The 27,237-nt window shown below is 48.4% G+C and overlaps 1 protein-coding gene across 5 annotated transcripts in view; it reads left to right on the top strand.

Moving 5' to 3' along the window:
* Positions 1–27,237, top strand: part of psd3l (pleckstrin and Sec7 domain containing 3, like) — a 151,326-nt gene that overhangs the window by 92,793 nt on the left and 31,296 nt on the right. For 4 of the 5 annotated variants that reach the window (XM_064308527.1, XM_064308526.1, XM_064308528.1 and 1 more), the window contains one exon: positions 20,942–20,985. In XM_064308527.1, the coding sequence (XP_064164597.1) occupies positions 20,942–20,985 (44 nt within the window). Of the gene's footprint in view, positions 1–16,169; positions 16,645–20,941; positions 20,986–27,237 lie in introns of those variants that run through there. The other variant, XM_064308530.1, reaches the window with a different exon arrangement.

The raw sequence follows: 27,237 nt of genomic DNA, 5'->3' as shown, positions 1-27,237 counted from the left end.
TGTTCCAACGCGGTGCCAGCCGGGAACAGCCAACAGCAGACGGACCCCCGATCCGGTTACGCCCTGCGAAGCTGGACATGGATTCAGAGCGCGTGTCTGGCGTTCCTCAGCCCGTGTCGGTTTCCCGAAGGGCCGCGGTCAAGCCTGCGTTTAACCTGGACACGCAACCGCGGTTAGTCTTACCGGCTGCCAATCAAAAGGGCATTCAGGTTCAGAGTTTAAAAAAAAAAAAAATCATTATTATTATTTTATTTCTATGCTGTTGTTATTATGAAAATACAGTACGGTTGACAATGGGCGAGACCCTATCCCTGCGGGTTGGTGTACTCCAGAGTGTTGTGCTACCTGTTAAATACGTTGCACGGTATCCTAGCAACGTCAACGAGGGGCCTTGCTGTCAGAGCAGCCTAGACTTACAGTAGAAATGTTACATTGTGAACACGCATTCCGGGCTTGGTGTATGAATCGCACCTTGGGGCCGAGTAACACGTTGTGCCCATGTTGCCATGTGTGTGCTGGCTCTGCTGAGATTTCGGGTGGGTGGTGATACATTTCTTTTTGGCTCTGCCCCGCTGTTAGTCTTCCGCATGTTCCTGTCACTCAGATATTTTTTAAGACTGTGAAATGACCGTGCTTTGTGGAAAGGCGGTTATAATAATATTCATGTCTTGGGTGACACCCTCCCTGTTCACACAGACCCCTGTTTTAAAAGTGACAGCTTTGCCAGCTACACGTCGCCTTCATTCACTTTACTACTGGGATGGCCAGCGATGGGGAAATTTGCTTTGTTCCATTATGCGTTCTCGTTTTGCAGGTGGTTTACAGCCCAAGCAGACGAAGCGTTGCACCTCTTGGCACGAGGAGAGCTAACCTTGCGCCGGTTTATGTGAGTTTAGCGTTTGAGTAATGTCCTTACTTTAAAACCTATTACTGCAGGCACCTGAAGGGCCGACCCTCAGTGCTTAATCACTGAGCGGTCCCGGTCTTTCATTGCGACAACATGATTCACCAAAACGGAGCGGTGTGCTCTTCCTGCGAACGCAAATGAAATAAGCGGCTGGAGTAATGAGCACTTGATGAATTGATCCATCCTCATTTAAAAAACAGAACATAAAAGGGAAAGGAAAACAATGCACGCCCTGCTTCGTCTCCTCACCGTCTCTGTTTAAGCTCCTTAAGGCCTGACGGGTGCTGGGCAGGCGGCCGGCGAGCGGCGGCTTGTTTGCGTTCGGCAGGCCTCTGCCGCGCCGCGCCGATGTGCAGAGGTGCGCCCCGCACGGCGACGCGTCGGCTGGTTGGTATTCCGCGCCGATGGGCGCCGCGTGCCCAGTGGACGGCCTCGCGTGGGCGTGGGCGTGGGCGTGGGCGTGGGCGTGGGCGTGGGCGTGGAATGGAACACCGGGGTTGGCGGTGGGATTAATGTCGTTCTCTCTGCCCCTGCTGCTAACTGCTCTTTTTTTAAAAATCATTTGTGGGACCGAGAGAAAGGAGATGAAGGGCCTTCCTTCCAGAGCCAAACCACAAAAAAACCGAAAGAAACGAAACTAAGGAACGCAACTCGATCGCAGCGTTAGCATTTAATAAGCTTCACGTCTCCTGGGTTCAGCCGAGTGAAATGCCCCCCCCCCCCACCACCACCCCTTCACAGTTGTGGATGGAGAATGCCCTGGTTGAGCATGGGGGGGTGATTAAAAGGTAGGCCTGGGGAACCGTTCTGAGCCTTGGCGCTGGACCCAAACCTGCACAGCGAGCGTACCTATGGATTTAAGGGTTTAAGTGACCAGCTTCGCTCCGGTGTTGGGGTTTCATTCTTTCAGATTTTTGTGTTTTTTTTTGTTGTTTTTTTTGTGCGTGTTCCTCCCTTGGTGGTTGGTGGTTGGGGGGGGGGGGGGAGTTCAGTCCGAGCCGTTTATTCCCGTGGACAATGCCGGCGGCTCCAGACTGACCTTTTGACGCCGGAGAGCGGCGAGGCCGGCGGCGAGGGCGGCGTCCCGGTAATCAGACCCCCGCTCGGACATTTTCTATTTTGATCCGACTTATTTAACAGCCGTGCGGAGCGTCCGATGGGAATTTTAACAAGTGTCCGGGGAGCGGCAGTAAATGTTTAACTGTTTATGTGGCTGCGTTCTCTGAAAACTGAGCCGCTTCAGCCCGAGTGCTGTGTTTATGGCTGCCTTAGAAAATTGGATTGGGAGAGCCATGATCCAGTAATACAGCATCAGGAACTAGGAGCTTATGCTTCTCAGATTAATTGCACATTTTATTGACGTTAAATCATGCTGTTGCTGGACGATCTCCGTATTATTCAGGGTTTTTTTTTTGTAAAAACCTAAAATGGGTATGACCATATTTATATTAGATCCATATTAGGGGTCTTACAAAATGGAATCTGTGGTCTTTACCACAACACCCACTATGCTTATTCAGGTGGCTGAAGCCACTCTTATTCATCCACAAGCCAGCCAGGTCAATGTCTGCTGTGACATGAGGAATAGTGGCTATTCATGGGAAGGAGAGTCAGCAGTTGTGAATAGGAAGACTGATTACCCACGCGCATTGAGAAAGATTGAAGCCATTGCTTTATAGCTGAACATTAGGTCTTAGGTCTTATTCTTCCTTTAAATTAGCTTGCATGCATACATTTGGTATGCTAATTTCCCACAATGCAGATTTTCTCGTCCGTGGTGATGTCACATCATTTGCATGTTTTTGCACTCGTCATAAAGCCTCACATTGTTCCTGCTCATTTACACGCAGGCCGGTTGGACGACATAAAAATGATCTTTAACTTTCCGTCTGACCTTTCCCCGCCGGCCTGCCCCCTCAGCAGAGCGCTCGAAAGGTCACGGCGCTTCCTTGTCTCCCGGCCGTTCTGATGACGTCACCGAGGCCGGCTGAAGGCGGCGGCAGAAGGACACGCGGCGCGCGTGCGGGGGAAGGAAGGAGAGCGCTCTGCGTCTTCGGCGCGGCGGGGGAAGGAAGGAGAGCGCTCTGCGTCTTCGGCGCGGCGGGGGAAGGAAGGAGAGCGCTCTGCGTCTTCGGCGCGGTCGGCGCAGTTCCCTCGCGCACACGCACAGAGGAAGCTTCGTTACCAGGGCGACGTGGCGCTCGCTTGAGTCTGCAGGAGCGCGGTGTGGGAAGTTAGCGTAGCGATAATGCGCTTATTGATTTCGGGCCGCGTCAGGGGCCCGGCCGGGACCAGATCTTCTTTTTCATCTCTCTCCTCCCCCTTCCCCCCATCCCCCTGTCCACCCTGGATGTGTTCTCCCTCCCTCCCTTTTTTCATCTCTCTCCTCCCCCTTCCCCCCTTCCCCCTGTCCACCCTGGATGTGTTCTCCCTCATTCCCTTTCGGCGAAAAACACACGAGACCTGTTCCTTAACGAAGGCTGCAGGCATCCTTAAATTGCTGCCTGATGAAGGCCGAGGCCGACCGCCCCCCCGCCATTAAACTCCTTTCTGGCTCCCTGCCAGCTCGCTGGCTGTACCTGTGCTCGCGTGGAGCTGGTGATGAACGTTCAGCGCAGTTCCATCAGCTCCACAGCGAAGTGGGGCGAGACTCGACCGACCCGTATCCCCACGACATCCCCTCCGTGATGTCATCTCTGGCATAACCTCCGATTGTGAAACGCGTTGTGTTCTCGTTGGACGCGCCGTGGAGCTGAGCCAGGGTGGAGGATAGGCTGCAGAATAACAGGCGTTCTCACTTGACTCAAAGGCTCAATATATATTTCTTTAACGTGGGTATATTAGAACCACTGATGGATATGTTCGGTGCTTAGATGATGACTTTCTCCACTAAAGATACCTTGTACACTTTGAGAACTGAACTCTCTGTGATTGTAGCACATTTGCATCGGGTTCCTTTAACAAACTACATTCCAATGAAAATTAAGATGTGAAAGCGCTGTACTTCCATGATAAACTTATTTGTACTTTGTACTTAATACTGTAAATTTAAAGAGCATTTTTATATAACAACATAGGGACGGTTTCATATGAAAATCCTGCTTAGACCCTTATTTAAGCACCATTCTGAGGAGTCTGTGATGGAGGAAACGATGCCTGTGCCGCTAATAGGGTTTGCGGCACAACACTGATTGGACGGGATGGCTGGATTGGACAGCGGAGTGTGTGTCACTTGTGCTGTAGTTATAACAGAGAACATGGCAGTGTAGGTGAAAGGTCACGCTAGTGGAAAGCAGCCTCATACTGCCCTGTCTCAAGGGGCAATTAAGAGGGAGGTTATGACTTCATCCAGCGTGTAACGACTCTTCCCTGCAGTTGGAATCTCGTCGCCGCGACAGCGCCAGTCCTTCCGCAAGATCCCGTGCTCGTGTTCACAATTAGCTGTAAGTGAAGAGCATTTTAATTAATCACAGGAAAGACGGCAGGTGCAGGTGGAAGGTTAACAGCCGGCTTTAAACGGAAGCGCGGCGGCGGCGCCGGTGCCCCCCGCTCCCAGGCCCCCCCGGTTTGACGTCAGAAGGAAACGGGCGGGGTTTCGATAAAGGACGGTTCTGCGGGGCGAACTCTAAATCACGCTGGAAACGTGTCCGATGTCGGGAATTTGAGCGAAGGATTCCTCGGAGCAGGACGAGGCCCGTTTCTTCTGTCGCCGTGAGCGGGCGGCTACGCGAGCGCGGGTCTTTCTGTTCCCCTCACGCTGTGGAACTGCGCGTGCAGCTGTCAGGCCGTGATTGATTTACCCGTATATTTAGCACCACAAATCCCCCCCCCCCACACGTCCGGCGTATGTTATGTTTGCAATGCAGATGCTTGGACCCCCCCCCCCGGCCCCCTTTTCCGGGAACGGGAGCGGTAAGCGGTGCTCAGCCCCGGTGTCGGGCTCCGGCCGTGTTTGGACGTGACATTTGGAGCTTTGCGCTCCGCGGCTTTGGCTGCGGCGGCCTCCTTTTAAAACAGATGCTGTACCGCTGTGCAGAGCGTGCCAATCAGACCTCACACACACACACACACACACACACACACACACACACACACACACACGCATAAACACGTACGCATATACACACAAACACACATACTGACACACACACATACAGGCGCGCACACACACGCACACACACACACACGGACTGTGATCAACACCGCAGCCCTTTGGGGGTGTGTTTTTGTCACTCTGCCCTGTACGTGGTTCGGTGTAGTCCTTTAAGCCTGAACAGTGCTGGAGTTTCTGAGGCATCCAAAGCAGGGAGGAAGAGTGGAAATGCAGGCAGCAGCCAGAGCTTCAGAGTGGCATTGCTTGCCTCTGAACAAAAGGACCGTGCTGTGCAGTGCTGCCTGTCCCCACATTGTAATGCCTCTCTGGCTCTGTCAGGTTTACACTGACATGCATATGCATGCACTTGTGCTGGCGATGTGCCTGTTGCATTTTTGTGTTAACGCGCCCAGTCCACCACACTTTTCTATGGTCGTTTCTGCACAGAAATACATTTTATGTTCGGAACTCTTGGATGTCTGTGCCGTTTGGTTCTTCAGAATGACCTTAAAAAAAAGCTAAATGCTTACATTCGTATGTGAACCGTGACAACTCATTTGATCAAGATTTGAAGACTTTATAGCTTAAGCGAAATTTACTGTTAAGTAGAATGTGGGCCATTCTGTGTTATTTATTTATTTATTGTAAATGGCAGCATAAACATTTGCCTGAAAGGATTTAATGAGCACGCTAATACTTACCAGCCTGCTGAGCTGTAATTCACATGGCTGCTGAGTGGATTCAGTCAATCTGCTGAGGAAGAGATTAGCACAGTGAAAGTAAGGCAGCAAGTTCTGCGCCTCACACGCACACACGCGCACACACGCACACACACACACACGCACACACGCACACACGCACACACACGCACACGCACACGCACGCGCACGCGCACACACACACACACACACACACACGCACACACACACAAGCAAGCTACCCCCAGTGTGTTTCCGCGCAGTCTTGACACGTTGTGGACTGAGCTTGTCTGGGGTACACTTAAGCAGTGTAGCGATATCCTTGAGCCCGTTTGCTACTCAAACTACCGCATTCTCAGTCTCGCTCTTGCACCTGCTGTGGTGCTCAAATCACGGTGTGTGTAATCAGTGCTTCTGTGGGAGTTATGCATGGTTAAGGGCTTCCTGCTGGTTGTGACCCGTAATGACTTGACATCAGCTCTGTGTCGACCCAGACCTATGGAAAGGCAACGGTGCCAGAACATTACATTACATTACATTACAGGCATTTGGCAGACGCTCTTATCCAGAGCGACGTACAACAAAGTGTATAACCATAACCAGGAACAAGTATGACGAAACCCCTAGAGAGAAGTACCGGTCCAAGTACAGGGAACAACCGCATAGTTCAACCTGGACCCTGGTGGTTAAACTGATTAACACTAACAACGAGAACGGCAACAACGCAATCTATGGAAAAATAAAAATAAATAAAAATACAAGTAGTCGTTAAGACTGGCGCATCAACTAAGTCACCTATTAAACAGCTGCCTAGTTACAACCCTAAGTTTAGTCATTTACAGGGGGGGAAGGGATGGGGAGAGGTGCAGCCTGAAGAGGTGGGTCTTCAGTCGTCGTTTGAAATGGGTCACAGTCTCAGCTGTTCTGACCTCCACAGGGAGGTCATTCCACCATCGTGGGGCCAGAACAGAGAGGAGACGTGTTCTGGAAGTGCAGGTGCGAAGAGGGGGAGGTGCTAGGCGTCCTGAGGTAGCAGAACGGAGGGATCTGGCTGGCATGTAGGGTTTGAATATCTTTTGAAGGTATGCTGGGGCTGATCCCTTGACTGCCTGGTATGCTAGAACCAATGTTTTGAATTTGATGCGAGCTATAACAGAACATCTTTAAAATACTGCATGTCTCATCACCGTTATTGTTAATGCTGATGAGTTGAGGTGATTAAGATGTATGGAAAGCCGAACGTAGCTGGCATTAAAGGGCAGATCTCGTGAATGTAGCAGGCTGTACGAACACGCTCCAGAAATGACACAACGGTGGCATAAGGCTTGATGGAATATGCTAATTTGCACACAATTCCTGCATTGCTATTTGTCTGAGGTTCTTTCAAGTGTGTTGACGTGAGCAGTAATACCATGTTGACACGGCAATTTTTGCCTTGTCAACAGGTCAGAAATAACCGTGATGAGAAATGTTTTTCCAGGTTTTTCCACCGTGGGCTTTCCATATAAACGTTTTGTGCAGCTGCTAAAAACATAAAATTTATGCAAACTATATTGCTTTTGTTTGCCTGGAAAAAGCTCTTTTATACCTGAAAGCTCTCTTTCTAATACCTGCACTAATTAAGCAATTGAACTCACCTGACTAATTAGAAACACCTGTGAAGCCATCTGTCCCTTACGTTATGGTGCCTTGAAGTGGGGGGTGGGGGAGGGGGAGAGTATGTATAAAATATGCTGTGATTTCAACAAGGTGAAACCAAAATGTGTTAAAGTATCCTTTGATAAAAGCTGATAATCTGTGCTTTATCCTCATGTGCATCGTTTTATTGCAAATATTAAAATTGTGGAGTACAGAGTCAAATAATGTGGAGTAAAAAAAAAAATGTGGAAGTGTGTTTGTCCCAATGGTGTGCGAGTGTATGTTCACCTGGCAGATAATTTATCCGTGCTTGTTATGGGTCTGTCCATTGTTGAGCTTTGTTGACTTCTATTAGAGTCATCTCTGATTGGCTGTCACCTGCTTACTAAAGCGGGAACTTGAGGAGTCCTGGCACAATGGTGCCGCAGAACTTTCGGCGTGAGGTCACCGTCGTCATCATTAATTCAGGTTGATTATCTCATTATGTTAACATTAAAGTACAACGAGCCGGGCATGTTGAGCACAATGGCTGTCCGTGCAGGAGGACAATGAGGGCATCCCACATGACTGTAGGGCTTCAGGATACTCAGGACAAAAGCGCAAGTTGAAGGCAGTGAAGGTGTCCTGTTCCCAGCACCGTAGTCTCTGCCAGTGAAATGGAAGTGCTGGTAAAAAAAAAACCAACAAGGAGAGTTTTCACAGTAATAACATGTTTCAGTGCATGCATGTGTAATCATCAGTATATTAAACTAAGGAGTCTGTCTTGTCAAAACCAGGGATCAAAGTCTATAGCTTTCCCGTCAGAATTAGTGAATCAAAGAAGACTTATATTTCTGTTTGAGATTAAATCTATACCAAACTGATATGTGCCCTTATTCTCTTAGCCCTGTGTGCTCCCACCCTGATCTTATTCTTTGGAACTGAGCAGGGTCAGGGCACAATAATGATTACACCCTCCTCGCCACCAGCACTGCCTTCACTGGACCACGCTCATTCATTCCAGTGACCTCTGCTCTGATCGTAATGGCATTCCAATCAGCATTCTAGTAACAATGCACCTACGTTCTAATTGCTTTCGCTCGCCTTGTAATTTCCATTCTAAGCACGATAATTTAAAACAAACGACATTCAGAAGTAATTTATCTCACATTCTCACCACATTCTCAACACCTCCTTATCGCATTCCAGCTACATTCCCGTAAGAGAGCCCCTGCTTGCTCTCCTAAATAAGCTGTTGCGTGTTATACTTCCAGTCTGGCTACATTTTTTAACTATTCTATCTGCTCCAAGAACGTTCTTCTCACTTTAAAAATCACTAATTACGAGCAAAGGAGCTCCAGCACCTTTTGGCGTATGTGACAAGTGGCACGGCACAAATGCCTCTGCAGTCACTAAATGAAATAAAGTTGCTGCATATTATTATTTTCCTTTGGTTCTGCGGCCTGCTAGTGTTGGCCTTCAGAAGCGTTTGCCTGGTTTTACCGGTCTCCGCTCCTTCCCTCATTCACGCAGTTGGGAGATTCAGCTGAGTATCCACTTGATGAAGATGTAAGCGGGCTGCCGGGGCACGTTTCAGAATGGCGGGGGCCTGTTCCGCGCCAGGGGGGCGGGCGACGGGCTGCACAAACCGTCCGGAGGCTCCGCTCCTTTGATCAGGGGCGTAATCGATGAGACCAGACAGCGCGTTCATCCACTCACAGAGGAGGAGTCCCCAGAAAAGAGCACGCTCACACCTGAGAGGAAGGAGGAGGCTCCGATAGGACGACTGCTCGGGGAGAGTCTTTGTTTTTATCATGCTCTGTTTCACTTTAATTTTATTGTCCGTGGGTGTATATATGAAAGAGAAGCACTGTGCCTCTTGTGCACCTCTTCTACAGTCAATCGCGGGTGAAAGCAATGACAGTTGCTGTGTTAGACCTGTTAATCTGAATCCATTGGCGTTACAGTCGTATTCTGTTTTCATTTATATGTATTTGTTGATTTTTTCCACAGACCCTGTAAAATCTCTCAGAGTTGCATGTGTAGATTGGGACTGAGCCCTGTCTGCGCCGGTTTGTGAACTAGCCGGACAGATTTCTGGGGTCTGTCACCTTGGTGACCTGCCTCCTCCGGGCTTCTGAACACTGCTTACACGCTTCCGCACCACTATTTTTAGAACCCGCATGTGACCGCACCTTTACTGTACATCTCGGGGGGAATCAATTTTCTGCGTCACCGTGCGGTAAACCAGAATTAATTGGTGTTTTATTCCAATCTGTCGCCGTGCTTTTCGCCGCGCGGTTGGAGGGTGCGTTACGCAACTCGTCCGGGGCATATGGCGCTCGCGACGGTGGGTCACCCTGCCAGCCCAGACGCGCTGCTGACGCTTCGTTTCCAATGTCAGGGGCCATCTGGGAAAATTCTCACGAGTGCACGACTCCACCTGATCTGTGTTTTCGGACGCTGGTTCCAGGTAGTCATTTTTTAACCCCCCCCCCCAGCCTTCACACACACGTGTCAGCAAAATAGCTATGTCAGAGATACTGAAATATGGCATCCGGATTCCGGCCCTGGTTTTCTTTTCTCCCGGGTAATTAACCGAACCGTTAGTGCTGCTGATTGGCCAGACTGCGCACCGGATTCCCAGGTACAGGGAGTGGCAGGTGTGGAAAACCCGGCAGGTCTTGAGTAACAGGGAGCTGTGGTGTCTGTGAAGTGAAAGGCACGTCAATTAACTCCTCTGCATCGGAAAGCTGAAGGCTAAGTACTGCTATCCATCACTCTCTCAAACGCCTGTCAGTTGATTGACCTACTGACATGCTTTCAGCTTCTCAGGAACTTGGCGGGGGGGCATTGGGTTCTTTTACTTCCACCCTCCATTTTATTATCTCAGTAATTGCTTACAGCTGACCTTTCACTTTGAAAGCTCATGTTCCAACTTGCATTTGCTAACTGTTTTATTGCTAATTACAATGACTATATGAGAAAGAAGGACAAAGCTACCTTGCTACAAACAACAAATGAAAATTATTTGCTGCTTGAAGTCTGAAATTCTATGACAAATAGATGAGTGTCTCTTCAAATATAACAATTTCCATGATTTTTTATGAACAAATCAATCTCCATTTTAGTTTTTATGTGTATAAATATACTTTGTGATTCATACGTGGAAGGGTTTGAGCACTGCTGCAGTGTTTTTTTTTTTTTTTTTTTTGTCATGCTTATTTTTAAAGTTGATTTCTGGAAATGAAAAACCCTGAGGAACCCTGAGTTTAAATAGTATTATATTACTATGCGAAAACTAAAGATGAGGAGCGAATGGTGATGCTGCCCATTTTACCATTGTGAAGAGGTACCAGTCTGTTGGTAGTGCGGTTACAGTTTGGTGGTAGTGAGGACCAGTCTGGTTGGGTAGTGACAGGTTACCAGTCTGGTTGGGTAGTGACTGGTTGGGTAGTGACAGGTTACCAGTCTGGTTGGGTAGTGACTGGTTGGGTAGTGATGGGTTACCAGTTTGGTTGGGTAGTGATGGGTTACCAGTTTGGTTGGGTAGTGACGTTGGTAGTGACAGGTTACAGTCTGGTTGGGTAGTGACGGGTTACCAGTTTGGTTGGGTAGTGATGGGTTACCAGTCTGGTCGGGTAGTGACTGGTTGGGTAGTGACAGGTTACCAGTCTGGTTGGGTAGTGATGGGTTACCAGTTTGGTTGGGTAGTGATGGGTTACCAGTCTGGTTGGGTAGTGACAGGTTACCAGTCTGGTTGGGTAGTGACTGGTTGGGTAGTGACAGGTTACCAGTCTGGTTGGGTAGTGACAGGTTACCAGTCTGGTTGGGTAGTGACAGGTTACCAGTCTGGTCGGGTAGTGACTGGTTGGGTAGTGACAGGTTACCAGTTTGGTTGGGTAGTGATGGGTTACCAGTCTGGTCGGGTAGTGACGGTTACAGTTGGCGGGTTGCTGGTTGGGTGTGAAGGTTACAGTCGGTGGTAGTGACGGTTACCAGTCTGGTTGGGTAGTGACTGGTTGGGTAGTGACAGGTTACCAGTCTGGTTGGGTAGTGACAGGTTAACAGTCGGTAAGTAAGATGTTAAATGCGCAGAAGGCCTTTCCCCGCAGTCGGAGGTCGTGTCATGGGGTTGTTATGGGTGGGTGGTGCAGCCCTGTGAAATGGCCGTGAAGCATATTTTCCTGGTTGCTCAGCAGTGTAACAGATGGGAAATATCATGTGCTGGGCTGTTGACTCAGTGATTACATGAGAGCATGCTTTTCAACACAAGACTGCCCCACCCCTCCCTGTCATATAAGAGGAAGAGCCAGCCTGCAAGCGGACAATGGGGCGGGCTGTTGAGCTTTGGTACAAATGCCGTCAGAGCTGTGGGTACTTAATTCAGTTGATTTACGGTCACTTTTTCCACACGCACACACACAAAAACAAGCGCACGTGCACCGAAATGTCACCATGTATGGTATTTCACCAAAAGTCCTCCCCCTATCCTGGCGCTTAATGGCCCCTGCAGCTCTCTGTCCACCGCGAGCGATGCCGAAAAGGCCCTTTTCTCCAGGTCAGGCTAATGGCACAAATGTGCAGCCAGATAAAAGCGAATTTGGCGGTGTTGCTCATTTAGAGCAGTACTCAAGAGAGCTGGTGCAGGAGGGGCCCACCGCTGTTTGAAACGGTTGGAAGTTTCGCCGGTTATGCACACGCACCACCGTTTCCGGCACATTCCGCGGCTCGATGGCATTTACTTCCGCGGCGTGTGAAATAAACATCCCTTAAATGGTAAACCTGCTTTGCATTTACTCTGCGCCTGCTCAAGCCAGGCCCGTAAATCTGCCTGGTCGTCCCTCAGACGCATTTTCTGCCCCGATTAACAATTAACGCAGCCTTTTCCCTTCTGATTGGCCGAGGTCCGCATCGGGCAGGAACGCGCCGCGCTGTGCGACAGCCTCGCGGAAAGGCCGTTACGCACGGCCTGGGTAACGCCCCCGTAATTCCGTCGCGCCCTCGAAGCGGCCCGGGCAGACCGCGCCGTCCTTAGCTGCGTTTCTCGAGTGTTTGTGTTCCTGGCTGACGATGCTCTAGAGCGGGTTTTTCCAGAACGCACCCTCCTTCAGAGCTCCCCGGCTTCCTGCGGCTCCGCTGTTCGCACGTCGTTATCAGAATGCAAAGCAAGGCAGCTGATTCATGCCGTTTATTTCTATTTGAATTTGTTACATTTTTCTCAGTGCTGTTTGTGCGGATGAAATCAAGCTTCCTTTAATTAAAAAAAGGGGGGTGGCATATTGTTTTAAGTAAGAATCATTAACCAATTCACTTGCAATAGCCTGCTTTTTTGTATACTGAAATTTAGAAATGAAAGTGCATGTTTCTCATTTTGGGATGCTACCTCCATTGCACAGTGCGCATGGTGAACGGATCGCTACCTTAGCTTTCATTCTGCACGAGCACCATCTGCAGTAGACCTGTATCCCAACCTGCACAAGGGGATGGCCAAACTGTCTCTCACTGCAGTCGGACTGCAGCAGTTCGTAGCGGGAACCCTACTTAGTTCATGTATAAATGATCCATCTTGCTGCTTCTCATTCGCATGATATTGCGGTGCACAGCGGCTCAGCGTGTGGTTTGTTTCAGTGATTTCATTCACTTTATTCATGATGCGAGTGCTATTACATTAAGAAGCACAATTATGCACTTTCATCAGTGCATTTCATCTCTCCACACCAGATCTCTGGATGTCTTCCAGTTTTCTTTGCTATTGGAAGTGGTCAGCCAATGGTTATTCCCCCCCGTCGTCCTGTTTAAAGTGTGCCAGCATTGCCGCTCTGTTTCTTCCCCAGCACATTTCCATAGAATGTGGCGTGTGCCCAAATTGATGTTTAATTTCACAGGGGCCGGCTTTGGAAAAGTCCCTGGAATGAAGCATATTGAATCCCCCCCCCCCACACTCGCTGCGAACGCCTCATCACCATTCCTCCGGCCAGCAGAACAAAGCATTTACATTTCCCCTGCCTTGGTGTTTCTCTCTAAACCACTCCCTTAATAACATCTGACATTTTTACCTACTGTAATAAAAAAGAAAAAAACTACAGGTTTATCAGTGCCCAGATTTCTTTATGTCTTCAGACTGAAAGGCCTTGGGAAGGAGATGGTCTCTAATGGCACCGAGCGATTGGTTCACTGTGGAGTAACCGCCAACTGGAAGCTACATTTTGGTGCTCATTTAAACGGTACAACCTTCCAGTTAGAAAGTGGCAGTATTTAACCTCTTTAATAGTTTTTGTTGCTTTCTTTCTCATTTCGTCTGTCCTGTTCTGCTCTAATACTTTACCGCAGTTTAGTTTTTTTGAGTGCAGGAAGGTGACATTAAAAAGGTGTCTCCTTTGTATAATTTTAGTTTTTTTAAATTTAATTTAATTTAATTGAAGCGATTTATTTTGTTTGTTTTTGCTGTGTGTACGGGCAACAGCGTTTTTAATGACTCTGCAGTGATGTCTGCATTAAGCTGGCTCAGAACCTGGAAAGTCATGGACCGCCTCAGAACAACTTCAGGGGAACGTTTAGTAACAGAAAAACGGTCTTTCCCTTGGCTTGAATGCCATTCTAGTCTGAGAAAGTTTAAAACAATCTTCTGAATTATAACTCTTAAATAATAAATAGTTTAATCATAGTGAGTGGTCACAATTGGAAAAGGTTTTTTGTGAAGTAAGACTTTAACATACAGGACGTAGCGTGGCTGTTTGGGCACCGGAGGGGGAACGTGCGATCTTTAGTCGTTATTGGGGTGTGATGATGCAGGCCCGCGCGCCCCTGCGCCCCCGCTCCGGAGGCCCCTGTGTGAGACGGCGCCGTGCGCCAGGCCCCGCCCAGCGGCAGCACAGCTGTGCGTAAACGCAGCGCAGCCTGCACGCGCACAGCAGGGTCAGACGCACAGGCAGCATCTCTGCCCCGCTGCGTTTATCTACGGTGAAACCCTGAGGAAGCTGGCCAATCGAAAAGTGAAGTATATGTAAAAAGTGATGCCTTCACTGTGCCTTAAAGAAAATATTCCCACACTGAGGATCAAATAGGCTGTCATTTTAACCCAGAACCACCTGGGACCAGGAGGCATCATTTGTTTTTTGTCATCTTTTTTTAACTGCATGCCACTGAGGTTTATGGTTTTCTTCTCTGCTGGTAGAGCAGTAAAGGTGCCAGCCACCTACATAGCAAGTTAATGCTATGACAACGTTCACAAGAGCAGCTTCTGTCCTATGACCTCCTGTGACCTGAACCTCCGTACTCAGCACGTGTGTGTGTATCCATCACCGCCAGAATATGCAGGTAGTGTTATAGCAGTGTAATAACACGATAATAGAAGAGAAGGTACTCTCAGGACTGGGCCTGTAATTCTGAAGGCATTGTCAGGCTATATTGGGTGTTTCACGTAAGTCTTCTGAGTACTCTCTGAAAGTAGCACCAGGGTAAAGGTGGAGATGCTCTTTTGTGGTATGCAGGGGTTTTTCTTTAATGTGCTCTGTTGCCTGCGCTTAGTGGGAAGGCTCCTGATGGGTCTGGGTTTTATTTTTGGGTTTTGCAGTACCTAAAGTGCTTTCAGTTGCATGATCAGTAATACATAGGTTTTAATGAGGCTGGTTTTGTTTGGGTCACAGACATCGGGCGAAACATTTTCACTTTTGTTGTATTCCATTACAGTGTTCATACAGCACACTGTATTTCCTACATCTGCAGGTGCTGCTTTAAAAAAGATTTCCATTGGCCCCAATTTTTAGGGCAACAGGTTGCCATGGAAAACTGCAATTCAGCAGTCGGTTGAAACGCAGAGTAAAGTTTTGTTGACCGTATTCAGTCACCTCGCTCTCTCTCTGTGCTCGTGGAAGCGAGCTATTTGGGTGAATATTTGGGTTGCAGGTGCACATGAAGAGAGCGCAGTGGTGCACTGGACCTGGGGCCTGCTTGTGCAGGAGCTCTGAGGTTAACTGAGCTGAAGGGGAGCCCTGGTAGAACTGTAATCAGCCAGGGTGACTGACAAATCCCCCGTACGCGAGGATATCTCTGTAATGTGTGTCTGTGTGTATGTGGTCCAAGTGGGGGTTTTTTTTTGGGAGGCTGTAATTGCAGTCGAATTTGGCCTCTGTGAATTAAGTGTCATTAACACACTGTGCCACATCATCAGTTAGATGGTACCTGAAAGTTAATGAAAAGGCACTGAATTGTGTGAAGTGTTTGAGTGCGTGTGTGTGTGTGTGCGCATGCGTGTGTGTGTGCGTGTGTATGTGTGTGTGCGCGTGTGTGTGTGCGTGTGTGTGTGTGTGTGCATGCGCGTGTGTGTGTGCGTGCGTGCGTGTTTGTGTGTGTGTATGTGCATGTGTGCGTGTGTTCTGTGGTGTCGCATATGTGTGTGCGCTTGCGTGTGCCTGCATGCGTATTTTAAAGCTCACCAGCCTTGTGAAAGTGTCCAGCTGCCCTGTGTTCAGGTGGCGGAGCCACTGAGCGCGGTGCACAGCGCCTCATAAGCGGTGTTTACAGAGCGGTGAAAGCGGGCGCTCCTCCGCTCCGCGCGCTCGTCAGAGCTCCCTGTCGGCCCTGTTATCTCTGCCGGGCCCTGGGGCTCCACAGCGGCCCCTCAGCCTTTTCATCTGCGCTGTCACACTGCAGACATTAATGAGCTCGCCGCTCACCATCACCAGCGCACTAGTGTTGCTATTTGGAATATAAATGAATCGGCCCATGCAATTGGCTGCTTCCTGAGCTGGGGGGGGGGGATCCTCCTCCCTCTCCCGCCCACTCGCTCTCCCTCCCTCCCTCGCTCCCTCTTCCACTCGCCCTCCCTCCCTCTCTCTCTGTGTAACTGGCAGTCACTGACGTGTGGCTTGCGCTGGACCCCTCAGTCTGAACCTGAAGCGCTAGCGTGGAGATGCTGGAGAAGGCAGCCGCGGCGACGTGAACGCAGGGACGCCACCGCCATCGCCGTAGCAACAGCTCCCAGTCCGGCTCCCGCACAGGGCTTTCCACAGCGGCGCCGATCTCCCGCGGTTACCCTCGGCTCTCTCTCTCTCTCTCTCTCTCTCTCTCTCTCTCTCTCTGTCGCTGTCTCGCTCGCACTCGCTCACTCGCTCGCTCGCTCACTGTTCGCGGGGCTCTGCTTGCGCGCGGAGATGATCGGGGTGAACAGCGTCCAGGGGACCAGCAAGGTCCGCATGCGGGCCGGCGGCTCGGTCAAGTACGGCCGGGACGAGTCCGTGCGGCGGCAGCAGGCGCAGCACCGCTCCAAGTCCCTCAAAGTGTCCAATTCCACCGAGTTCTCCTCCGCGCAGCCCAAGAAGGACAAGGTAACGCAGCCGCGTCCCTCCGCCGCTCTGGCGGGGCGCTCGGGTCCGTCACGGGGGAATTTCAGAGTGAACGAGGTTCCGATGGAGCCGGGCATCTGTTTGAATTTGGGGTGGGGGGGGGCGTTGGCTTGTGAACACAAAGAAAAATACTGATTGAGTTTTCCTTTGTTTTCTTGCGTTCTTGACGTATTCGAGGTGCCGTAAATGACATTCGGCTAATTGGTCACGGGCAGGTTGCGGGTTGTTTTCATTGGCTGGCAGACGATCTGAAGCCTTGCACGAGCGACTTGACGAATGCTCGATGTTAAAATCAACAAGACTATTTTTTTTCTCTCGATGTAATCTCAATTCGGTAAGGCTTTGAAGTGCATGACCACTTGTTAGAATGGGGGGAATAGGCGCTGTCGCTGCTACTGGGGCACTGTCTGCTGCAGACTGCTGCTGGAGTCTGACTGTGTAGTGAGTGCGGGATTTACTCTAGTTTAAGCTGCTTTGGGTGTTTTCTGTGGGAGGAGGAAGGCAGTGTGGGGCATTTGAGAGTGATCTATAGCTTTGATAGCCCCCCCCCCCCACCCCCACCCCACCCTGTGACAAGTTCCTAAAGGGACGTATCGATGTTCGTCCAGGCACGTCTAATGTTATGTCTTTGACACATCGATAATACTGTCACCTCACTGCCCTGGTGTCAGTTTCTCTTCCATGTAATGCACTGGCGATTGATTGAAAAGACCCTGTGATGTAATTTCTGTCAACTTCGCATGCAAACAAGTGCAGTGCTTGCTCTTAAATCTCTATAAATAGTATTCACTTATGTGGTCGGACTATTGGTATCTTGGTCTTGTAATGTGGAAAAATGTATGTCTGTGTGTATGGGGTTTCTGTGTGTGTGTATGTGTGTGTGTACAGGCTTCTGTGTGTGTGTGTTGTATGTATATGAGAATGTGTGTGTGCGTGCGTGCGTGTTCTGTGTTTGTACAGGCTTCTGTGTGTATGTGTGAGAGTGTGTGTGCGTGCGTGTGCGTGCGTGCGTTTGTGCGCGAGCGTGCGTGTGTCTGTGTGTGTGTGTGCGTGTGTGTGTGAGAGAGAGAATGAAAGGATGCGGTGCAGTAAATCTCTTTTTCTTTTTCATAAAAAAAAGAAAAAGAGATTTACTGAAAAAGAGAGTGTGCGTGTAGCCGCGGACGTGCCACTCGGCTTTTTTACGGTGGAGCTGGCGGTGCGCGGAGTGCCTTTGTTAGGGAGCTCTGGCGGTGCCGCGGTGCCTGCCCGCTGCTCCCGCTGCTGCTCCCGCTGCTGCTCCCGCGCTGCTTCTCCGGGTGGCCGTGCGCGGTGACTCCCCTGCGCGGCCGTCCCTCTCCAGAGAGCGCTGAGCCAGTCGCACGCAGCGCGCGCCGAGCGCCTGTTCCCCGTGACAAACCCCGTGCCTGCCGCGCGTCCCGTCGCCTGCTTCCCTCTCACCCCCGGCCCGGAGCGCAAACAGGTGCACCCGGTGTACCACCCCGAACTTTCACTGATCCCAAATACATAATCGCAATTACGCGAACCCATTCGGCAAGCGTTCTCCACTTCAGCGTCCTGCGGTCTGGTTTCAGGCTTTAGCAGTTTATCTCATCAGCCAAGCAGGGAGGTAACCATGCCCTGCCGTCGGAGAACGTGCTTTAACTTGAGGAGATTACTAACCGGAGTCCATTTTATAAGCTTGAAAGATGAATGTGGTTTAAGGCATTGTCTCATTATCTCCAGGCATCTGTCACATCTAAGATTGTTTATGCATTTTTTTCACATTTGTTTTTCTCGGCAGCTTTTTGATGTGGTGGGAATTTGTCTATTCAAAAAATTTAACTAAATACGAGACACAGTAATGAGCCTGCTGCCATTTGTTCATTTTTCTGCAGGTGAGAGAAATTTGTGATGCAATGTCGCTGTGTTGAGAGTGTGTGCGTGGGTGCGTGCTTGTGTTTGTGTGTGAGTGTGTGTGTGTGTGCGCTTACGTGTGTCTATGTCTGTGTGTGTATGTCTGTGTGTGTGTGTGTGCGCGTACGTGCGTCTATGTCTGTGTGTGCGCGCACATTTGTTTTTGTGGGTTTCATTTTAGAACTCGATGTGACATTAGATTAATTGATCTTAACGGCCCTTTTAAGGACGTTTGGCACAGAAGGAGGTGGCATTCTTCCAGTGGTGAAAAAGGGATAAGCAACCACAACAGGCAGCAGTGCTGAGCTACCGTGTGAGCTATGATGCAACGTGCAGAGAGAGGGCACTGGGCAGCCGTTGTGCCCTCAGGACACAGCACTGGGCACAGCATTGAGTACAGCGCTCTCATGCTCAGCTTTAAAAATAAAAAATAAATAACTTGGACAACAGTCAGCAGATCCGGTGAGAGGGAGCCATGTCAACAAATGAGGGGGCGACATGGCTCAGGAGGTAAGACCGGTTGTCTGGCAGTCGGAGGGTTGCCGGTTCAAACCCCGCCATGAGCATGTGGAAGTATCCTTGAGCAAGACACCTAACCCTCAATTGCTCTGGCGAATGGGAGGCATCAATTGTAAAGCGCTTTGGATAAAAGCGCTATATAAATGCAGTCCATTTACCATTTACCAAATCAGTGGTCAGCCAATCAGGAGAGTGTGAGGTGTCAGACTTCTCCAAGATGGATGTCAGTTCCATAGAAGTCCTGGCTAAATGGGCAGGCAGACAGGCAGGCATTTTGAGAAATGTCAAGAGTGAAGTCAGCTGAAGAGTTGAAGTGTTTTCTTGTTGATGAATCGTAGGCCTGGCCATCTCAATCATGTGTGGCATGTACCACTGCTAGAATAGAAAAGGGAAAGTAGATCTCCAATGATAATGTCGCTGTCTGTGGTAGTCCTGTGTGTGAAAACTGCATGTAGAGTTTTATAAATACAAACTCGAATTTGGGTCTTTAAATTATTTAGCGTCGGTTTCCCATCTCAAGTGCAAGGTGGCTTTAGTTAGTGGCCATTTTAACTGTGGTAGGCATTTGCTTTGGTCCTGTGTTTTTTCCCCCACCATCCCTGGGTATGAAAGGGCAACAGCACGTAGATTTCAAGTGCGTGTTATGGGTGTGTTTTTCTGCACCTGCCGAATTTCTCAACTGCATTGGCATCTTCCCACCACCAGGTGGCAAGTACAAGTACATTTTCCTGCCCTGTATTTACTCCATTGTTTACAAACACCGTTGACTTTCAGTTGCGTCATTCTCCCTTCAACAGTTTTCCTGTCATCCTCAACTGCAGCACTTTCATACATGTGAGCGCTTTTGAGGAATTTGATTGGCTGTTTCCGTGTGCCGTATTCTATACTGTCCACTTAATACACCAAAAGAAATCTATTTGAAACAACTGGCCACACAGTTTGCGTATTTCTGCAGGTATAGTGAGTTACCCAGAACACACCGTTTTTGTGTGGTAGGTAGAAAAGCAGCGTTTTTATGATTGGTGTGGCTCGTAAAGCTTCTCTTGCCTTTGCTTGTAATTACCTGGGTACATAATTTACCTGTTCTGGATCATATTCTGGGTCCGAACGTTAGCCATATTTGCCCTCTATTCTGCTTGGTACATTTATGGTTGCTTTGAATAATTTATTTCTGATATTTATGTTTTATCTCTTCATATGACATTGTCTTGTTGCCATGCAACAGCTGTAAGTGTTGAAATATTTAAACCATTAGACAGCATGGAACACCGGTTTCCCGTCTTTATTGAAAATGGGGGTAAGTGGTGATGTGATTGTCATGCCTGGCTGTCGGACCACATTGCTGCACTTGGGGACTGTTATCTGGAGTGATAAACAGTGCTAACAGACTATATGGTGCAATAAGCTTTCTTCGCATTTAAAAAAATTAATTTCCAGCTCAAGCCTTCGTTGTGCTCAACTCATCCTTGGTGTTGTAATCTGTTTTTAGTAGGTATATTCTCAGTGTTCATTGTGTTACTAGGGAAAAGAGTATTTTAAGGCACTTGTGCATGTTTCATGTTTGAATATAGCCTAATTGATTTAAAAATGATTGTTTGAAAGAAATGTAAGCTTTCATACTGTGAGACAAAGGTAACATGCAAAGTTCAATTACAAACCATACGTTCCTCATTTGATGTGTATGATGGTATGCTTTGATATAAATTGCTGTTTAGCCCTTTGAAAGAGTCAGCTCAAGAGCAGGGCTTAAAAATCTTGATGTTGTATGTAAGCAATGCCCTAAAAGGCGTTCAGTCCTGCCTGGTGTATAAACTGCTCACGCTGTTTATTCATGTCTTAATGTGTCTTATTTCTTCTTCTGCAGGCCTTGTACAATTCCATTAAAAATGAGAAGCTGGAGTGGGCAATGTGAGTACCCATTTCATTTTTAATTATACGTCCAGTCATTCACTTTAAAATGATTGCGCAGCTTTTAATACATTTCTTTTGGATTCATGTGAGAATATAATTAAAGCTATTTAAAAATATTTTATTAATGCCCACAGCTAACGAAGCTAGAATGAGCTCTGTTGTTGTTGTTGTTTTCTCTGCGTGTATGTGTGTGTGCGTGTGTGTGCGCGCATGTAATGCTACACTACACACCATGAAACGAAGGTACTGCTGTACAGTGTGTATGTTTTTGAGGGTGACTGCGGTGGCTGAACCTCTTTCATCTGCAGTAAGAATATTTGCTTCCTTTCCTTCATTTTAAAGGGATCATTTCAAGCCCCAGCGAGTAAATTAGCCATCGATTTGCGCCATTGTTTAATTACAATGGCGCTTTCAGTCTGTTCGCTGCAGGCCTGAGGAAACCAGTTTAAGAGCTGTGTGTGTGCGCGACGTTTTAATGCGTCCCCTCCGCGCGCTGCCCCTTCAGTGCCTAATGAAAATCTTGCCTTTGAGCACGGCTGAATACGCGATCATTATGCTGGTAACAGGTTCCGGTGCGAGGCAATAGTGATATTGAATTGAGCACACACAATACTTTTTGTCGTATAAACAGCCTGTTGCTGTTAGACTGTATGAACTGCGAGACCTTTTTCTAGAAAGATGTGCCCACTTACAGGATTGTTTCAGTTGTTGTGTGTTTATGTAGGCTTGCGGTTCATAATCTTTTTATTCGGCTAAATTATTTACGGGAACAACTTGTGCCCTCTGTGGGCCGTGCCTGAGGGAACAGCAGCAGATGGCGCTGCCCGAGCCCAAATTGGAGCCCCGAGGTGTGGATTCCAGAGCCCCGGCCCTTCGTCCCCCCCCCCCCGCCCCCCCCCCCGTGCGCGTGCGGCGTGTCCTGGCGCTCTGTGGAGAGGGCGGCGCTCTCCCAGGAGAGGAGCCCCGTGTCCTTCATACGGGGCGAGAGTCCGCATCCGCTCGGCCGCGGAGCCAAGAACGCGTCAGGGAAAAAGCCCTGGATTAGCACCCTCCCCCCCTCGCCCCCAGGAAACGAGCGAGAAGCCCTCGCCGGAGATCCTCCGCCCCGGGTTCAAAGCCCCCAGGAAGGCCGGAGAAACGGGGAGCTTGAGCTTATTAGCGATCTGCGCTTCAGATGGCTTCCATCCCATCATCCCCTCGGACCTCCGTCATTAGCCTCGCGGGCAGCGGGGGGAGAGAATGCGCTGGAGCCGGGGGGGGCTGACGTTCATTATCTGCTCGGTGGCAGATGGATCGCGAGCGCAGCCCGAACATATCAGCTGGTTAAATGGCGCAGAGAAATATGCTGCCGATTGCATTCTGATTAAATTATTTTTGCGGCGACGGAGCGGTAGGGATGGGGCAGGGTCTTCATTACGCAGTCGGCTCAGGCCATTGTAGTATCGCGTCCTCCCAGGAAAACACACGTTTGCATAACTTACATCAGCCTCGCTTCACTTTGGTCTTAAAGACTCAGATGCAAAGCCAAACATTTGCATCATTGGAATCCTCTCCCGGGACCACGAACCAGGGATGCCAAAGATTGAACCAGCTCCCCCTCAAAAATGAATTTCACAATTTACGATATTCAATACTGGGGTTATTGGAGCCTCTGTCCATGCTAATATTTGTATTTATTTAAGTATTACAGAATGGCCAACATCATATTTTATTCAAATGAATCCAATGTTAAGCATTTTGTTCCAATTGAATGATGAGCCTAGTGTTAACTACTTTCTTTACTACAGATTAGTAGTCATATTGGGGAAAAACAGACTAGAACCATTTCCTGACATCTTCGAGACGCATTATTATGCATATCTGTCCTGCAATAGTTAATTTATTTTGCAATATTCCATTCTATGTTTTATGGAATATAAAAATTTGAAAGAACTCACCTCCCCACTCCCCATTTTTTAAACAAAGGATGAACAGCTTGTTTTTTCTTAAAGAATATGCAAAAAGCAACAACTCTGTAAAACGGGCATTTACAATACTACTGCATAATAGTTTCAAACGGAACATCACGCTCATTTAAAATCACAAATTAGTAGTGTGTGCCTGCGTGTGTCTGTGTGTGTGTGTGTGTGTGTGCTTTTCAGTGCTCAATAATTGGGTAGGTGACAGCTTTGGCATGAACTGTAATTAGCATCAGAAAAGCGTCACATGAGACTGGCAATCTGTCTTGTGGATAACGATGATAAGGAGAGAGGCTGTCCCGTTGTGTTGTGGGTAATGTATGAGCAGCCCCTCTCTGCCACTGCAGGGGCCAGCAGTGATGTCAGCGACCCTGGCCTCGGCTCGTCTGATTTGTTTCGGTCGTAAACGGCCTGCATTTCCGCCATGTTTATGGCGAAGGCTTCGACGAGTCCTCACGCAGGCAACAAACGCATTTCCTGCCTTTGCCACCAGACGCACTGATGCAGTTCCTGAAATTACGTTTAACTTAGATTATTAGTTGAACTCCCCCCTTTCAATCTCATATTTATCGACATTGTTTCACGGTGTCGGTCCAGTAAACAGATGGCTTACGAAGGCCACGGTGTTCAGGCCGATGCTTGACTGGGACGCATCAAAGCTCGCGGTGCCGATGTCCGTGTCATTCGCCGCACAGACGCTCTGAGACCCGGTCTGCACCCGTATCGGTGCAGACGGGTTGAGCACCGGTCCCGCGGCTGAATTTAGGAAAACGGGGAGAGGCAATTAGATTTCGGTATCGTTGGAAGGGGCGGCAGGACACTTTCGTTTAGTTCCCGTCCTTCTCCGGAACACTCTGATCGCACAAACGTGTTTCCTTTCACAGCGACTGGGATCTGTCGCGCCGTGTCAGAAATGTGACAGGAATAATAACCGCTCTCAGCGAGAGCCGTCATGGCTACTCTGCGATTCTCAGCCGTCCTGCCGTCAAAATGGCTGCTCATTCACACTGTTTTTTCTTTGTGTTTTTTTTCCCACTGTTTTTTTTTCACACTTTTGTAGTTATAATTTTGGACATTTGTTTTATTTTGTTTCCTTTTTCTGTCCTCATCGGAATAATTAAATAAGCTTATGCATCAGAAATATAACTCAAGTGAAGACTCGCTCAGCAGTGTGGGATATGGACCTGCTTGGAATGCGTGGAAGACGATGCAGATGCACAGAGAGGAGTCTGAATAGCAAGCCGCTCATCCGCCAGTGCAGCAAAGCCCAGTTTATCTCCTTCACATTAGTCTTCATAGAGGGCTCACTGACTGATTCCTGTAGAGTTGGGCTGAAGTTTTAAAAGCAGTTCATGCAGACAAGCATATAATTTTAGAAGACACCTGTGAAATTTTTTTAATGGTATTTACTGTTAAAGATCGATTGTGGTGAAATTCATTTTGGCTGAAATGCTATGCAGGTAACCTGAAAACTAAGAATTTTTGTTTTGTTTTTATTTTGGCTACTGAAATTTTGGAAAGCACTTGGGGGGTGGGGGGTGGAAGAAGTCACATGACATGCCCCTCCTGCTCTGAGACCCCCTCACGCAGGGAAGAGCTTTCGTTTACTTACACAGTAACAGCCCGCATAGGCTGCGTGTCGTTCGCTGGTATTGATGCCTGTACGTAAATACGCTGCTTTGGCTGTTCACTGGAGACTCAAAGCGGTCCCTCCACGGTCATGCCATTGATTTCCATATTGAGGGAAGAAGCATGCCGCTGGGGGCAGAACTGCCGCTGGAGCGGGGGAGGAGGGGCGGAGCACTGATCCGCTCCTCCCTGGAGAAGCCTTGGGGTGTCATTCATCTACATGCATTCAATACTCCGTGGGCCTCCCGTATTAGACTTGACGTCTAATCAGCAGGTAATTTCCCTTTAAGACGTGTGCCTGCCCATCCCATAAAGGACTGGGATTTCTCCGCATCGATCCGCAGCGTCACCTGCAGTCGTTTCGGTTAAAGAGGTGCGATTTGAGGAGTCGTTACAGACCCCGTGCGGAGTGTTTGTCCTTGAGACCTGTGGTCTGGAAGGCTTCATTTACCACTGGCAGGGGGTTTCAATATGTGCACTTGATTAATGTTAATTTGACATCTGTGAAGGTTCTGTTTGAACTACTAGGGAAGGGAGCGTGTGGACAGGAACAGAGCGCGCTGTACAGGCACCCAGTCCTCACTCTGTGTCATAGTACCCTTTGATGTTCTCCCTAGGTCCCCCGTTTCTCAATCAGTAATATGCCTTTGGCTAATATGATACTTTATGTGCCAAATATATACTCTAAAAATATTGTTGGTTGCAGAGTCTTTAGGATTTGCTTAAAGAATTAAGTAAACATACCAGTCAGGACAATGTGATTCTTATTGCTTAAAAAAAATTATCATACTTGTCAATACTTTTGGTAGACGTGAAAAATAAATTTACAGCATTTTGCACGCGTTTCACTGTAGACATTTACGTCCTGTCCTATTTTAGAGGAATTACCTTTTACCGATATTTCCAGTAAAATCTGTTTTTAATGTGTCATTTTGTTCCCTATTTAAACCAGACAAATGAGGTGTATTTTTTAAGTAACAGAAATGAAAATGCCTTCGCTTAGCTAGTTAGCTACAGTCTGCTCAGTCATTTGAATCTGACAGCATTGGAAGCTGGCTCGGTAATGCTGCATTTTCAGGGCTCCTCATTTGTTTCGTGTCTGGGTTTGTTTTTGACTGATTAGCTTAGCCCCAGTGCCGCCGTATGAAAACGCTGCCTCGGCATTACAAACTTTCCATTTGACTTTTTTTGCTTTTGAAGTCCTGCTGGGTCTTCTGTTCTACTTCTCTGGGCCAAGGCACTTCGTCATTCAGAGCTTTGAATGACAAAATTCTCCACCGCATACTTATTCTTATTCTTTGTCACTCGCTGTTTGTGAAAATGTGTTGCTTTCTTCTTTGGTAATTTTCTAAATGGTTTGCGTGTTTCTTTATGCTTTCCAGTTAACCAGTTCGAATAATTGCACCCAGCGCACAGACACAGCTACAGGTGTGTGCTCAGTTATGTGCATACTGCAGCTGGAACTGCACATGCAAGGTTATGATACCCTAACGTGTTGTGTGAAAGTTCCCCCATTGGGAGCATCGGCAATTCTAATGGATCTTGAGCTCATTTTTACACCAGTTCTACTCTTTGCCTATTATGTTTGTGTACAAGAAGAAGCTAATCTTATGTGCTTGCATTACAAGAGATTCTAGCTATGACTGCAGCAAGGTTAGGGTGACCACTGTTGGCTGCGTATGATGGGCGTCATCAGTCCCGATGCCTTTAAAGGGAACCGCATGAAGGTAAACATTCTTCGATGTCGTCCAACATGGCGTCTGCCCTCTTTATTGCGGAGCAGTTGGCTGGAAGAGAGACTGACACATTTTTACAGCATACGATGTGAGCGTCAGCGAGAGCCCGTGCTGTGCTGAGGTGTTCTCCCTAGCTGGCTAACTCGCTAATTACAGCACACAAATATGGCCCAGGAATCTCAGCGGTCTGCCCTCTGACGTCCAGCTCCACAGGCTAACGCCGCAGCCCAAGTCAGCCTCCTTCATAAGGCAGCAACGGAGAAGGGGTGGGAGGGCGCAATGATTTAGTCTCATATTTACAATCAAACACTTTCAGAAATGACTATTGAAAACCAGTGTCACAATCGACAGGAAACAGCATACAAATAGCTGCGTTTACTTCCCGTTGACAGGCTTGACAATATAATTGCCCTCCATTTACTATCGACAAATGAATATGCAAGCATATTCTATTCTTATTGTTGTGGTTGCGTTGTAGTTATTTTGCTTTGTGAATCATCAGATTGTTGGTGTTTTGCAGTGTGGGAAACAGGGGGCTCTTCTGGCTGCGGTTGGCTCTGCTCACAGGAAGCAGTACTGATCCATGTCAGAATCAGACAAGTGCACCACGGGCCTGTATCAGTCTCCGACAGAGCAAAGTAAATGTGCAGAAACAATGGGAAGTGTCATAAGCACACACCCTCTGCGTTCATGATGCTCACACTGCAGTGCGTGATGCCGATTGCTACTCGGGTAACAGGGACAGAGCTTTCAGAGCTTTGAGCTACAGTCTACTTTGAGAGAACAGAAATGGTGCAATATTTTTGAAAATATCTCTGCTCCTGATAAACTTGCCTTTAATGATCGCCTGCAGCTGTTGGGCAGATTCACGTGCTTTCCGATTGCCGCCATGTTGCATGGTTTATTTTACATGCATTTATTTTACG

Source organism: Anguilla rostrata, chromosome 14 (assembly GCF_018555375.3).
Source record: "Anguilla rostrata isolate EN2019 chromosome 14, ASM1855537v3, whole genome shotgun sequence".
NCBI lineage: Eukaryota > Metazoa > Chordata > Actinopteri > Anguilliformes > Anguillidae > Anguilla > Anguilla rostrata.
Note: the sequence above shows the minus strand (reverse complement) of the source record. Positions and strands in the feature narration are given on the sequence as shown.